The 15,826-nt window shown below is 38.2% G+C and overlaps 2 protein-coding genes across 2 annotated transcripts; both read left to right on the top strand.

Annotated features, from left to right (window-relative positions):
• Positions 1–5,812: 5,812 nt before the first annotated feature.
• On the top strand, positions 5,813–7,993 carry LOC123509451 (glycine-rich RNA-binding protein GRP1A-like). Its single transcript, XM_045263740.1, has 3 exons — positions 5,813–5,925; positions 6,527–6,578; positions 7,459–7,993. The coding sequence occupies exons 1-3, from the start codon at positions 5,813–5,815 to the stop codon at positions 7,735–7,737; spliced, it is 444 nt and encodes a 147-aa protein (XP_045119675.1). The 3' UTR covers positions 7,738–7,993.
• A 3,875-nt stretch (positions 7,994–11,868) lies between these two features.
• On the top strand, positions 11,869–13,274 carry LOC123509748 (glycine-rich cell wall structural protein-like). The gene is made up of 2 exons (XM_045264265.1): positions 11,869–11,963; positions 12,852–13,274. Exons 1-2 carry the CDS (start codon positions 11,961–11,963, stop codon positions 13,128–13,130), a joined length of 282 nt encoding a protein of 93 aa, XP_045120200.1. The 5' UTR covers positions 11,869–11,960; the 3' UTR covers positions 13,131–13,274.
• Positions 13,275–15,826: the final 2,552 nt, after the last annotated feature.

The raw sequence follows: 15,826 nt of genomic DNA, 5'->3' as shown, positions 1-15,826 counted from the left end.
TGTACCTTTCACTACTATTAGGGATCTGTGTAACCTCTAAATTACGACTTTTCTTGTCATTGCATTTCTATCTAAATTCTTGTTTTAATCAAGTTTTTGAGGTGGTGATGCCACGATATTGGGAAGACAAATTAATCAAATAACTGATTAGTTTTTTTTTAATTAGTCAAAATACCTTTACGTTCATTTGGCAAGAGAGGTGCATCTCATAGTCAGGGCGCTTCTATGCTAGTCATATGAAAAAATCTAGCTACAATATAAAAAAAACAAATACATAGCAATAAGAAAATAAGGAAGAACATAATAAAACCGTAGGAGCGCAGTTTTGAAATCAAAGCATTGTGCACGACACTATCAAAATATTTTTTATATTTCTAACACGACAGCAAAACTTTCACCGAAATCTCTAAATGAGGAAGACCAAGACGGTAAGGAAAGCCAGAAGATCACCAGCAGAGCGACCTTGACGGAAGCCATTATGAAGTGACATGTTTCAGAATCTTCCTATTAAAGATAGATTCAAAAACTTTAAATAAGCAGGAATTTAAAGCTATAGGACGGTAGTTTAAGGGATTAGAACAGTCATCTTTCTTTTTAGGAACAGGCTGAATGAAGGGAAGATAAAAGTCGATAGACATAACTAAAAGAGTTTTGCCAGGCAAGGTGCAAGCACGGAAACAGAACAATAGGAGGGACCTCATCAGATCCATAAGCCTTCTGAGGGTTTAGGCCAGCAAGGGCACGGAAAACATCATTATAAGAACTTTAATTGTAGGCATGAAATAGTCAAAGGGAGGAAGAGAGGGACGGACAAGCCCAGAATAATCTATGGTGAAGTTATTAGCAAAGGTTTGAGATAAGAGTTCAACTTTAGAGACAGATGTAATGGCAGTGGTGCCCTCTGGATTAAATAATGGGTGGAAGGAGGATGAAGAAGTAAAGTTATTGGACACGTTTTTTGTTTAGATGCCAGAACTCACGAAGAGAGTTTGAGTTTAAAAGATTTTGACATTTTCTGTTTATGAGAAAGTGTTTGGCAAGTTGAAGAACTGACTTGGCATAATTCCGGACAGAAATATAAAGTGCATGAGATTCAGGAGATGGTAGGCTGAAGTTGTGGGCAACCACTCTATCATATATAGCACGAGAACAGGCTGTGTTAAACCAAGGCTTAAAAAGTTTAGGTTGAGAAAAAGAATGAGGAATATACACCTCCATGCCAGACACTATCACCTCCGTTATACGTTCAGCACAAAGATACTGATACTGATACTGATACATTTATTGGGCCTTTATGGGTACATTAAAATCAGTATGATACAAAATGTGAAGAATTCCCTCGGTCTGTTGAGCATAAGCTCTTTTACAGACTTATTTGAAATTTATGTTAGGCCGACGCGGTTAGTTGTGGAGGCCTAATTACTATACATATATTTACAAACAAGTAAATTAAAGATTTCCTAACTAAATTTCACTTCTACAACCAAATATACATCTACATAACACATATGTAATAAATGCAGTAATAAATACAGTAGTGGATGATAATGACAAATAGAATAATAGTAATAGAAACAATAGATAATGATAAATGATAAATAATAGTAAAGAAAAATAAATATAATAACATAGCAATGATATTAAAATAATAATAATATAATAATATAACAATTATAATAATAATAGTAAACGTACAATAATAAAACAATTTACATTAAAACATTATTAATAATGATACATTAATAAATAAAATAATAATGAAAATTATACAAATAATAACAATCACATTACAATAATAATAAAAATATAATACTATAATGATAATAGTACTATAATAATAATAATAATAATAATAATAATAATAATAATATTATTATTATTATAATAATAATAATAAAATAATAAATGATAATAGTAAATGTACTATAATAATAAAACAATTTACAATAAAACAATAATAAATAATACAGTAATAAATAATAAAATACTAATAATAATGAGAAATTATACAAAATTAACAATCACATATTACAATAATAATAATAACAATATAAATACTATGATAATAATACTATAATAATGATAATAAAATAATAATAATAATAATAATAATAATTATTATTATAATAATGATGATAATGATAATAATAATAATAATTATAATGATAATGATAATAATAATAATTATAATAATAATGATAATTGTTATGATAATAATAATAATACAGAGCAATAAATAAAAGTCCCTAATATTTACTAAGGAAGAATTGTTTTATCTTGTTCTTAAAAATTTGAGGTGATTTGATATTTCTAAGTTGTTCTGGTAGCTGGTTCCACTCTTTGACACCTCTGGTTGTGACATATTGCTGTGCGTGGGATGTTCGACACAGCAGGAGCTTTAAATCATATGGTCTGCGGGTATTAGGGTTGTTAGACATGAAGTGGAATGTGTCGTCTGACTGTCGTGAATATAGTGACTTGTGAACAAAGATGTTAGTCTGGAGAGATATTATGTCGCTTAGTTTTAGTAATCTAAGGTCATTAAATAATGGGCCAGTATGGGCTGAACGATGACTAAATGACATGACTCGCAGTAGCTTCTTTTGTGCGACAAAAATATTGTCTATGATGGTACTGCCTGCTCCCCCCCAAATGGCACAACAATACAAAAATTTGTGTACGCTAATGATATATATATTTGTCTTAAACAATGAAGAGAAAGATTATTTCTTATCTTGTATATAATTCCAGTTAGTTTATTAGTTTTAACAATAAGCTCACTAATTTGTGATCTCCATTTTAGCTTTTGATCTATCATTATGCCCAGAAATCTACATTCTGACACTTGGTTTAATAACTTGTTGTTAATATAAACATTAATATTGACTGTATTCGTCATGAGTGGGGAGGATAACATGCAATGAGTTTTAGAAATATTTAAGGTAAGTTTATTGCTGTGAATCCAGTTTGCAACTTTCACTAGTTCAGCATTAAGAGTATTGGTGATGATGTTTAAATTCTCCCCTTGAATGTAAATAGTGGTGTCGTCGGCAAAAAGAATGAAATTAAGTTTGTCAGAGATCCGTGTTATGTCATTTACGTACAATAAAAAGAGAATTGGGCCTAAAATTGATCCTTGAGGAACACCACAGCTAATGGGAACATATGATGATTTGCCGTTATTGTACACTGTGTATTGTTTTCTGGAAGATAGATAACTTTGAAACCAAGCATGTGGTAACCCCCGAATGCCGTACGTTTTTAACTTTACTAAGAGGATTTCATGGGATATTGTATCAAAGGCCTTTGAAAAGTCACAAAAAACTGATATTTGCTGTAATTTATTGTCTATTGCATTGTGAATATTTTGACAAAGTTTGTGTAGGGCAAGTTCAGGAGAAGAATTAGGGCGAAATCCGAATTGTGATTCAGATAGGATTGAGTACTTACTAAGGTAGTCCATCAACCTGTTACATACAATTTTTTCAAAGATCTTACTGATACTAGGGAGAATTGATATTGGCCTGTAGTTAGTGTGTACGTTTCTCTCACCTTTTTTGTGGACTGGTATAACTCTGGCTATTTGTAAATGTTTAGGAAAACACCCTTCAGCGAACGAACGATTAATTATGTATTCTAAAAATGGGAGATTTCGTCGCAACATTTTTTTATGACCTTGATATTGATGTCATCAAAACCCGGAGCGGTTGATTTTAAACTTATTACAATATCTTTTATTTCTTGTTGTGTTGTAAGGTATAAAATGAAAGAAGACTGAACAGGTCGTGGCAAAAATGAAGAAAACGAGACTGTCGATTGCTGTACTTTATTAGCTAGAGTAGTTGCTATGTTGCCAAAGTATTCGTTAAATGATGTTGCTATTTCTGAGGGGGTGTGCAGTGTTTTATTATCGAAAGACATTATATCTGGTAACTTCTTGTCTTTGTGTCTTCCCATTAAGAGATTGATTGTTTCCCATGTCCTTTTAGGATTACCCGAGTCATCTTCGAGTCGACTTTTATAATAGTTTTCTTTGGCTGTTCTTATTAGCGAGGTGAGCATGTTTCTATATTGCTTAAATGATTTTTCATAAGTAAGTGGCCATTTTGCATAGAGTTTTTGTAGCTTGTTTCGATGCTTAATAGAATTTTTTATGCCTTGTGTTATATAAGGCTTGTCTAGATGTTTTATTTGGCAATTGTACTGTTTGAGTGGAAAATGCTGATCATAAAGATTATTGAAATGTTTCATATAACTAGCAAAACTTGCATTCACATCATTAAAAGTCATTATGTCTAACCATTTGTAAGCAGCTAAGCCTTGTTTGAAAAGATCAATGGACGAGTCCTGAAATGATCGTTTACATATGGTGATTTTGGAAGAGTTACTGAAATTTATTTTAGTATCAACATTAAATATACAAAATACAGGAAAATGGTCGCTAATGGAATTATGGAAAATGCCACTTACTAGATGGTTGTGCAGATTGTTAGTCCATATATGGTCTATCAAAGTAGCAGAATTTCTGGTAACTCTAGTGGGCTTGGTAATTACAGGAAAGAAATGATAAGCATAAAATATATTAATTAGGTTATACATCTGATCATTCTTATTGAGGAGGTTTATATTAAAATCTCCCATCATATAACAAGGGAGCTTCTCATTTGCTAGATGTTCTGCAATATTTTCAAGAGATGATATGAATTCATTGAAGCTAGCATTAGGTGGCCGGTAAATTATGCTACGCTGACACGGAAACAGTAAGCATTCCAGGGAAAATCAGCATAATACCTCCTCAGGTCCCCCCAAACAGGCTGAGGCAAAACGCCAAAGGCACCTCCACCTTAGCGAATCCTGAGGAGGGATTGAGGATATAGGACAAGATACAGATATAAGATTATGATCGGAGGAACCCAACTGGGAAAATAGAGTAACAGCATAAACAGAAGGATTAGACGTAAGGAAAAGATCAAGAATGCTTGGGTGTATCTCCAGTTGCACCAGTTGCTCTAGGTCATGGAGGATAGCAAAGTTGAAGCAAAATTCACAGGGATGGTCAGTGAAAAAAGAGGAAAGCCAAAGCTGGTTGTTAAGGGATGGAGATCTCCTCGAAAGGGTATTGTGCTCCAACATGGAAGTTAAATAGACAAAGAATTTACTATAGTCACAGGAGTTAAGGGAGAGATAAAAAGCACAGATGAATTTAGTTAGAGAGTGACTATTGAGTCAAAGCCAGATGGTGGAAAACTCGAAAGATTCAAGAGTCTTGGGTACGACAGCAAGTTAAGTCGTTCCGCACGTTGACGTAACATCCAGCTTTGAAACGAAAATGACGATAGACAAAATAGGAGAGAAAAGAAAAGAGGCTACTCTCAGTTGCTTCAAACAGCTGTGCTTCTGTGAAAAGAGAAGATGAATTTTAGTAGAGGAGAGGTGGTGTTCTACAGACTTAACAATAGATGTAGGACAGAGAATGTTGCAGAAGTTAAAGAAGAAAAAGTTGAGGGAGGTGTCAACGAGAGAGCAGTCCGACCTGGGGACATTTCTGGTCCTCTCCCCAGAAAAGGACTCCGAGGCTGGATTAGGAGTCTCCATTACTTAATTCTTAGTGAAGGAAGTGCGTGTAGTAAGTGCATGTAGTTTTGTGAAAAGAAGGACAGCTGTCTGTAGAGGGCACGTTGTGACTAACCCCCTTGAGTTGAGAGACACAAAGGGAAACTTTCAGCGAGATCACAACTAGACCCGGACCATAACAGGTCCAGAACAGAACTAGTGCTCTCAGACCTCGGTGGGAGTAAATTATCGTTTCGGTATGTGTCTACAACCTCCATATGTGAAAAGAGGTTGCCCACTTCCCTTCTCAGTGCTTGAAAAGGTTTATCACGTACTATCACTGAAGCTCATTAACTCTCAGACCAGCAACCGGTAAACTGTCTCCAGCAAACATGAAAAAAAAGACACACAAAAATAACACTCTTGGTGAACGCTCCCTGTAACTGCTGGAATCACCACAGGAAATGTTCCATTTGATTACTCAATCCTTGATCAATGTGGTGACATCCGCCACTGAGATAAGGCAACACCTCACAGGACGTCCACTAGAACCCGCCGCTACCACGACCCAACGAGACAAGGGATGGCAGAAATCTAACTAACGATGTTTCGGTTTGACATTTGAAAAACTTTACCCCGAGTGGATGCCCTTCATACCCTCGGTCTTCTCGATTCCCAACTCAAGATTCCTTTCCTGACTTCCTAATGGCGGTAGTGAGGAGTTCCAAGGTTGAGGTTTACCATCACAGAGGCTGATCACCCATACGAGTATACGCTGCCTCCTGTCCTTCAAAACACAGGATATCATGACCTTCCTTACGTGTCTATTATACAGATTGCCTGCACTTTATTTCTTTCCAGTGGAGAAAATGATGAAGAAAATGTTTTATTAATGAGCGCAGAGAGGCGGAAGTAAGAAGGACGAGGAGGAGTGTGATAACTGAGGCAGTGGTATATAAGGTTTGCTGAGCAGCTTCACCGGCAGAGTTCTCACTCGTCTCCACTTCTCTACACAACCAAACATGGTGAGTTGTTAAAAACAATTTCTCTATTCGTTTATCTATCGTTATTCCTCCTTTATTTGTTCTTCCTTAAGGAGCTCTCTCTCTCTCTCTCTCTCTCTCTCTCTCTCTCTCTCTCTCTCTCTCTCTCTCTCTCTCTCTCTCTCTCTCTCTCTCTCTCTCTCTCTCTCTCTCTCTCTCTATATATATATATATATATATATATATATATATATATATATATATATATATATATATATATATATATATATATATATATATATATATATATATATATATATATATATATATATATATATATATATATATATATATATATATATATATATATATATATATATATATATATATATATATGACAATATGGCATGCTTAGATATCATCAGCTTAAAGGAAGTAAGCGCAAAACAAAAATTATTTTTACTGAGCCTGAATGGGATCTGAACCTGTCCCCTCTAGCACACTACGCGAGAATCAAACCCCTAGAGCACGGGTTCTCAACTTTTCCCTCGTTACGAACCCCCCAGCTTCCCGCACCCTCAATAATCTGATATCGAACAGAATGTTCATTCAGTGACAAACAATAACGCAATATACAGTGCTATACTACAATGGATATTATCAAATATGAAGAAGGAATGGTTTAGAAGTCGTACAAGTAGTCGTAGTGGTATTAGTAGCAGTAGTAGTAGTAGTAGTAGTAGAGGTAATAGTAGAGGTAATAGTAGTAGTAGTAGTAGTAGTAGTAGTAGTAGTAGTAGTAGTAGTAGTAGTAGTAGTAGTAGTAGTAGTAGTAGTAGTACCGGTTGTAGGTGTTATTGTTTTTTGTTGTTGCAGCATTAACAGAACTAACACCACCTCTCCCCCTCCATCCACACAACAGAGGGTTCTGTTGGCCTGTGCTATCGTGGCGCTGCTGCTGGGCGTGTGCTGTGGGGAGCCCGACGTGTCCTATTACTCCTCCTTCAGCAACGGTAACGGAAGGAACGGCCACGGAAGAAACATAGGCCGCCATGGAGGCAACGTGGGAACCGGAGGCGGATATGGAGGCAATGGAGGCAACAGAGGATATGGAGGGGGATATCGAAGCAACGGAGGAAACAACGGCCACAACGGAGGTAACAGAGGCTACGGCAGTCCCAGTAGTGGTTGGAGGTTCTAATGGTGTTTTCAATGGCGGCTACAACGGTAGATAAAGTGGTTCGAAGGGCGGCTCCAACAGTCGCCCGTACAGCAAGTGAACCAAAGGACCATAGATGACAAACACAAGAATGGTAGTTGAAAGGGAAGAACTACTGTGAACATAATTCTCTCTCTCTCTCTCTCTCTCTCTCTCTCTCTCTCTCTCTCTCTCTCTCTCTCTCTCTCTCTCTCTCTCTCTCTCTCTCTCTCTCTCTCTCTCTCTCTCTCTCTCTCTCCTTTTCTGTCGTCATGTACGTTTGCCTGTGAGTGTACGTCCCTGCGTGTGTACCAAGGTCTGCCGTGTAAAATTTTTGAAGGAAAGATCAATCAATATTGAAATGATCAACCTTAGTGTTTGTTTTTATACATCCCTTTATTCACGTATCCTGTTTTCTTTTCTGCTACTCTTTATTTAAGTTGCCCTTTTAATTTCTAAGGAAGCTTATCAATACCTTTTGGAGGTTAATATGATAAAAAAAAAGAAGGAAAGAATTACTAATAGACATGATTCATGAAATCTTATTCATTCTCAAACATAAAAGAGAAAGCTTAAGATTAAAAGGAAAGAAAGAGTAAAGATATTAAACATATACAAGTAAGTATATCTGTTCCAAATTAACATTACTATGCCAATGTTATTCCTTTTCTCTAGCGATTAAGGGAACCCAATTGATTTCAAAGGATCCATCAGCCTAGGGGCTTTCAACATGGGGGCTCGCAAGAATATTTCCTGGTGTACTTTGATGGCTGATCTATTAATATATTTTGCAGTACCAATGCATATTGAGTTGGTGTCAGTCACTAAGTCAACATTCCAAGGGTACTTAAATGGCTGATCTAATAATATCCTTTGCAGTACCATTGCATATTGAATTAGTGTCAGTCATTAAGTTGACATTCTGTTCGATGTCAGATTACTGGGGGTTCGGGTAGATGGTCTTATAACTCAAGGAGTTCTTAACAAGAAAAAAGTTGAGAATCCCTGCGCTACAGTGTAGAAGGTGTTGAGATAAGACACCGACACCACTGAGAATGCTGCCCTGTGCTGCCTGTGTGTGGGTGTGGCGGGGATGAGTTTCAACAGTGTTTGTACCTTTCACTACTATTAGGGATCTGTGTAACCTCTAAATTACGACTTTTCTTGTCATTGCATTTCTATCTAAATTCTTGTTTTAATCAAGTTTTTGAGGTGGTGATGCCACGATATTGGGAAGACAAATTAATCAAATAACTGATTAGTTTTTTTTTAATTAGTCAAAATACCTTTACGTTCATTTGGCAAGAGAGGTGCATCTCATAGTCAGGGCGCTTCTATGCTAGTCATATGAAAAAATCTAGCTACAATATAAAAAACAAATACATAGCAATAAGAAAATAAGGAAGAACATAATAAAACCGTAGGAGCGCAGTTTTGAAATCAAAGCATTGTGCACGACACTATCAAAATATTTTTATATTTCTAACACGACAGCAAAACTTTCACCGAAATCTCTAAATGAGGAAGACCAAGACGGTAAGGAAAGCCAGAAGATCACCAGCAGAGCGACCTTGACGGAAGCCATACTGGAGATCAGGGAGAAGATTATGAAGTGACATGTTTCAGAATCTTCCTATTAAAGATAGATTCAAAAACTTTAAATAAGCAGGAATTTAAAGCTATAGGACGGTAGTTTAAGGGATTAGAACAGTCATCTTTCTTTTTAGGAACAGGCTGAATGAAGGGAAGATAAAAGTCGATAGACATAACTAAAAGAGTTTTGCCAGGCAAGGTGCAAGCACGGAAACAGAACAATAGGAGGGACCTCATCAGATCCATAAGCCTTCTGAGGGTTTAGGCCAGCAAGGGCACGGAAAACATCATTATAAGAACTTTAATTGTAGGCATGAAATAGTCAAAGGGAGGAAGAGAGGGACGGACAAGCCCAGAATAATCTATGGTGAAGTTATTAGCAAAGGTTTGAGATAAGAGTTCAACTTTAGAGACAGATGTAATGGCAGTGGTGCCCTCTGGATTAAATAATGGGTGGAAGGAGGATGAAGAAGTAAAGTTATTGGACACGTTTTTTTTTTAGATGCCACAACTCACGAAGAGAGTTTGAGTTTGAAAGATTTTGACATTTTCTGTTTATGAGAAAGTGTTTGGCAAGTTGAAGAACTGACTTGGCATAATTCCGGACAGAAATATAAAGTGCATGAGATTCAGGAGATGGTAGGCTGAAGTTGTGGGCAACCACTCTATCATATATAGCACGAGAACAGGCTGTGTTAAACCAAGGCTTAAAAAGTTTAGGTTGAGAAAAAGAATGAGGAATATACACCTCCATGCCAGACACTATCACCTCCGTTATACGTTCATCACAAAGAGATGGGTCTCTGACACGGAAACAGTAAGCATTCCAGGGAAAATCAGCATAATACCTCCTCAGGTCCCCCCAAACAGGCTGAGGCAAAACGCCAAAGGCACCTCCACCTTAGCGAATCCTGAGGAGGGATTGAGGATATAGGACAAGATACAGATATAAGATTATGATCGGAGGAACCCAACTGGGAAAATAGAGTAACAGCATAAACAGAAGGATTAGACGTAAGGAAAAGATCAAGAATGCTTGGGTGTATCTCCAGTTGCACCAGTTGCTCTAGGTCATGGAGGATAGCAAAGTTGAAGCAAAATTCACAGGGATGGTCAGTGAAAAAAGAGGAAAGCCAAAGCTGGTTGTTAAGGGATGGAGATCTCCTCGAAAGGGTATTGTGCTCCAACATGGAAGTTAAATAGACAAAGAATTTACTATAGTCACAGGAGTTAAGGGAGAGATAAAAAGCACAGATGAATTTAGTTAGAGAGTGACTATTGAGTCAAAGCCAGATGGTGGAAAACTCGGAAGATTCAAGAGTCTTGGGTACGACAGCAAGTTAAGTCGTTCCGCACGTTGACGTAACATCCAGCTTTGAAACGAAAATGACGATAGACAAAATAGGAGAGAACAGAAAAGAGGCTACTCTCAGTTGCTTCAAACAGCTGTGTTTCTGTGAAAAGAGAAGATGAATTTTAGTAGAGGAGAGGTGGTGTTCTACAGACTTAACAATAGATGAAGAACAGAGAATGTTGCAGAAGTTAAAGAAGAAAAAGTTGAGGGAGGTGTCAACGAGAGAGCAGTCCGACCTGGGGACATTTCTGGTCCTCTCCCCAGAAAGGGACTCCGTAGCTGGATTAGGAGTCTCCATTACTTAATTTTTAGTGAAGGAAGTGCGTGTAGTAAGTGCATGTAGTTTTGTGAAAAGAAGGACAGCTGTCTGTAGAGGGCACGTTGTGACTAACCCCCTTGAGTTGAGAGACACAAAGGGAAACTTTCAGCGGGATCACAACTAGGCCCGGACCGTAGCAGATTCAGAACAGAACTAGTGCTCTCAGACCTCGGTAGGAGTAAATTATCATTTCGGTAGGTGTCTACAACCTCCTTATGTGAAAAGAGGTTGCCCACTTCCCTTCTCAGTGCTTGAAAAGGTTTATCACGTACTATCACTGAAGCTCATTAACTCTCAGACCAGCAACCGGTAAACTGTCTCCAGCAAACATGAAAAAAAAACACACACAAAAATAACACTCTTGGTGAACGCTCCCTGTAACTGCTGGAATCACCACAGGAAATGTTCCATTTGATTACTCAATCCTTGATCAATGTGGTGACATCCGCCACTGAGATAAGGCAACACCTCACAGGACGTCCACTAGAACCCGCCGCTACCACGACCCAACGAGACAAGGGATGGCAGAAATCTAACTAACGATGTTTCGGTTTGACATTTGAAAAACTTTACCCCGAGTGGATGCCCTTCATACCCTCGGTCTTCTCGATTCCCAACTCAAGATTCCTTTCCTGACTTCCTAATGGCGGTAGTGAGGAGTTCCAAGGTTGAGGTTTACCATCACAGAGGCTGATCACCCATACGAGTATACGCTGCCTCCTGTCCTTCAAAACACAGGATATCATGACCTTCCTTACGTGTCTATTATACAGATTGCCTGCACTTTATTTCTTTCCAGTGGAGAAAATGATGAAGAAAATGTTTTATTAATGAGCGCAGAGAGGCGGAAGTAAGAAGGACGAGGAGGAGTGTGATAACTGAGGCAGTGGTATATAAGGTTTGCTGAGCAGCTTCACCGGCAGAGTTCTCACTCGTCTCCACTTCTCTACACAACCAAACATGGTGAGTTGTTAAAACAATTTTCTATTCGTTTATCTATCGTTATTCCTCCTTTATTTGTTCTTCCTTAAGGAGCTCTCTCTCTCTCTCTCTCTCTCTCTCTCTCTCTCTCTCTCTCTCTCTCTCTCTCTCTCTCTCTCTCTCTCTCTCTCTCTCTCTCTCTCTCTCTCTCTCTCTCTCTCTCTCTCTCTCTCTCTCTCTATATATATATATATATATATATATATATATATATATATATATATATATATATATATATATATATATATATATATATATATATATATATATATATATATATATATATATATATATATATATATATATATATATATATATATATATATACAATATGGCATGCTGAGATATCATCAGCTTAAAGGAAGTAAGCGCAAAAGAAAAATTATTCTTACTGGGCCTGAATGGGATCTGGACCTGTCCCCGGTACCTCTAGCACACTAAGAGAGAATCAAACCCCTAGAGCACGGGTTCTCAACTTTTCCCTCGTTACGAACCACCCAGCTTCCCGCACCCTCAATAATCTGATATCGAACAGAATGTTCATTTAGTGACAAACAATAACGCAATATACAGTGCTATACTACAATGGATATTATCAAATATGAAGAAGGAATGGTTATAGAAGTCGTACAAGTAGTCGTAGTGGTATTAGTAGCAGTAGTAGTAGTAGTAGTAGAGGTAATAGTAGTAATAGTAGCAGTAGTAGTAGTAGTAGTAGTAGTAGTAGTAGTAGTAGTAGTAGTAGTAGTAGTAGTAGTAGTAGTAGTAGTAGTAGTAGTAGTAGTAGTACCGGTTGTAGGTGTTATTGTTTTTTGTTGTTGCAGCATTAACAGAACTAACACCACCTCTCCCCCTCCATCCACACAACAGAGGGTTCTGTTGGCCTGTGCTATCGTGGCGCTGCTGCTGGGCGTGTGCTGTGGGGAGCCCGACGTGTCCTATTACTCCTCCTTCAGCAACGGTAACGGAAGGAGCGGCCACGGAAGAAACATAGGCCGCCATGGAGGCAACGTGGGAACCGGAGGCGGATATGGAGGCAATGGAGGCAACAGAGGATATGGAGGGGGATATCGAAGCAACGGAGGAAACAACGGCCACAACGGAGGTAACAGAGGCTACGGCAGTCCCAGTAGTGGTTGGAGGTTCTAATGGTGTTTTCAATGGCGGCTACAACGGTAGATAAAGTGGTTCGAAGGGCGGCTCCAACAGTCGCCCGTACAGCAAGTGAACCAAAGGACCATAGATGACAAACACAAGAATGGTAGTTGAAAGGAAGAACTACTGTGAACATAATTCTCTCTCTCTCTCTCTCTCTCTCTCTCTCTCTCTCTCTCTCTCTCTCTCTCTCTCTCTCTCTCTCTCTCTCTCTCTCTCTCTCTCTCTCTCTCTCTCTCTCTCTCTCTCTCTCTCTCTCTCTCTCTCTCTCTCTCTCTCTCTCTCTCTCTCTCTCTCTCTCTCTCTCTTTCCTTTTCTGTCGTCATGTACGTTTGCCTGTGAGTGTACGTCCCTGCGTGTGTACCAAGGTCTGCCGTGTAAAAATTTTTGATGGAAAGATCAATCAATATTGAAATGATCAACCTTAGTGTTTGTTTTTATACATCCCTTTATTCACGTATCCTGTTTTCTTTTCTGCTACTCTTTATTTAAGTTGCCCTTTTAATTTCTAAGGAAGCTTATCAATACTTTTTTAGGTTAATTTGATAAAAAAAAAGGAGAAAAGAATTACTAATAGACATGATTTATGATATCTTATTCATTCTCAAACATGAAAGAGAAAGCTTAAGATTAAAAGGAAAGAAAGAGTAAAGATATTAAACATATACAAGTAAGTATATCTGTTCCAAATTAACATTACTATGCCAATGTTATTCCTTTTCTCTAGCGATTAAGGGAACCCAATTGATTTCAAAGGATCCATCAGCCTAGGGGCTTTCAACATGGGGGCTCGCAAGAATATTTCCTGGTGTACTTTGATGGCTGATCTATTAATATATTTTGCAGTACCAATGCATATTGAGTTGGTGTCAGTCACTAAGTCAACATTCTAAGGGTACTTAAATGGCTGATCTAATAATATCCTTTGCAGTACCATTGCATATTGAATTAGTGTCAGTCATTAAGTTGACATTCTGTTCGATGTCAGATTACTGGGGGTTCGGGTAGATGGTCTTATAACTCAAGGAGTTCTTAACAAGAAAAAAGTTGAGAATCCCTGCGCTACAGTGTAGAAGGTGTTGAGATAAGACACCGACACCACTGAGAATGCTGCCCTGTGCTGCCTGTGTGTGGGTGTGGCGGGGATGAGTTTCAACAGTGTTTGTACCTTTCACTATTATTAGGGATCTGTGTAACCTCTAAATTGCGAATTTTCTTGTCATTGCATTTTTTTCTAAATTCTTGTTTTAATCAAGTTTTTGGAGGTGGTGATGCCACGATATTGGGAAGGCAAATCAATCAAATAATTGATTAATTATTCAGTTAGTCAAAATACCTTTACGTTCATTTGCCAAGAGAGGTGCATCACAGCCTCTGTGTTAGTCATATGAAAAAAAAATGCTACAAAATAAAACCATACAAAAACAGTAATAAGAACATAACAAAAACACGGTAAAACAAGGGAAGCTGTAAGAAGTTATCAAGTCTATATGTACCAACCCTTGTGTGAAACTTTCCTACCTATGGCTACCCATCAGTCCCATCCACAAATTTGTCTTAATCTTCTTTTAATGTTTTTAAATGACTCGGCACTAACAACCTTATTCCTAAGTCTATTCCATTTACCTACCACACTACCACTATGTTTGCGAGATAGTTTCTTATGTCTTCTTTCTAATTCCATCAAGCATAAACTATTTCGATCTCCTATGATGATTACTGACCCAGACCTTTCCTTGAGCACGGATATAACCGACAACAGAAGGAGGGAAAAAGATTGGACTTGTTGCAGTAAGTGAATGGAAGAATACGAGCCATTCCTGTAGATTGCCTGTGTCCCATACCTGATGTGGATGTCTCTGTATTGTTAGGGGGTGTCTGGTCTAAAGATTGTGACTCCTTTTATCTACTGGAGGGTAGGGAGGTAGACCTGAGCAAACAGCGGTAATGGGGAGTTGACGGGGTGCGTGGGTAAGCTGGGCAGGGGAGGTGATGGGGGAGCAGTGGGGCAGTGATATGAAACACATAGGAATGGATGCACACTGTGGATCTTCATTATTTTGTCTTCAGGTAGTCTTTTATTTGATAATTTTTTTCTTTGCATTTTCGACTTTCCATCATCTATTCTGTGAGTGTTTATGTTTTGATGTGCTTACACTAATATTATGCTAAATTTGAGGCAGTGATAGCAAGCAAGTTGGATGCATTTAGGTTATCGTCCTTACTTTGTCTTTAGAATTTTTTTTTTTTTTATTCAGTATTTTCGTTTTTGCACTGAGTGAGTATGTTTGGATGTGCTTAACACGGTGTGGAGGCAGTGATAGCAAGCATTACCGTGCCGTTCAGAGGCCTAGGTTTGGTTTACTGTGGTTGCGTTAGGGACGATGACTTGTGAGGCAGACAAATGGAGAGGCACCCATTAATGCAATTGTGCCTGTGTAATTCACCCCGGTTGCCTGCTGGTCACCCAGCCAGTCTTCCCCATTACGGAGCGAGCTCAGAGCTCATAGACCGATCTTCGGGTAGGACTGAGACCACATCACACACAACACACACCGGGAAAGCGAGGCCACAACCCCTCGAGTTACATCCCGTACCTATTTACTGCTAGGTGAACTGGGACCACACATTAAGAGGCTTGCTCATTTGCCTCGCCGCTTCCCGGGACTCGAATCCGGTCATCTCGATTG

The sequence above is a fragment of the Portunus trituberculatus genome, chromosome 27, assembly GCF_017591435.1.
Source record: "Portunus trituberculatus isolate SZX2019 chromosome 27, ASM1759143v1, whole genome shotgun sequence".
Lineage (NCBI taxonomy): Eukaryota > Metazoa > Arthropoda > Malacostraca > Decapoda > Portunidae > Portunus > Portunus trituberculatus.
The sequence above is the reverse complement of the archived record's forward strand: the minus strand, read 5'-3'. Positions and strand labels throughout refer to the sequence as shown.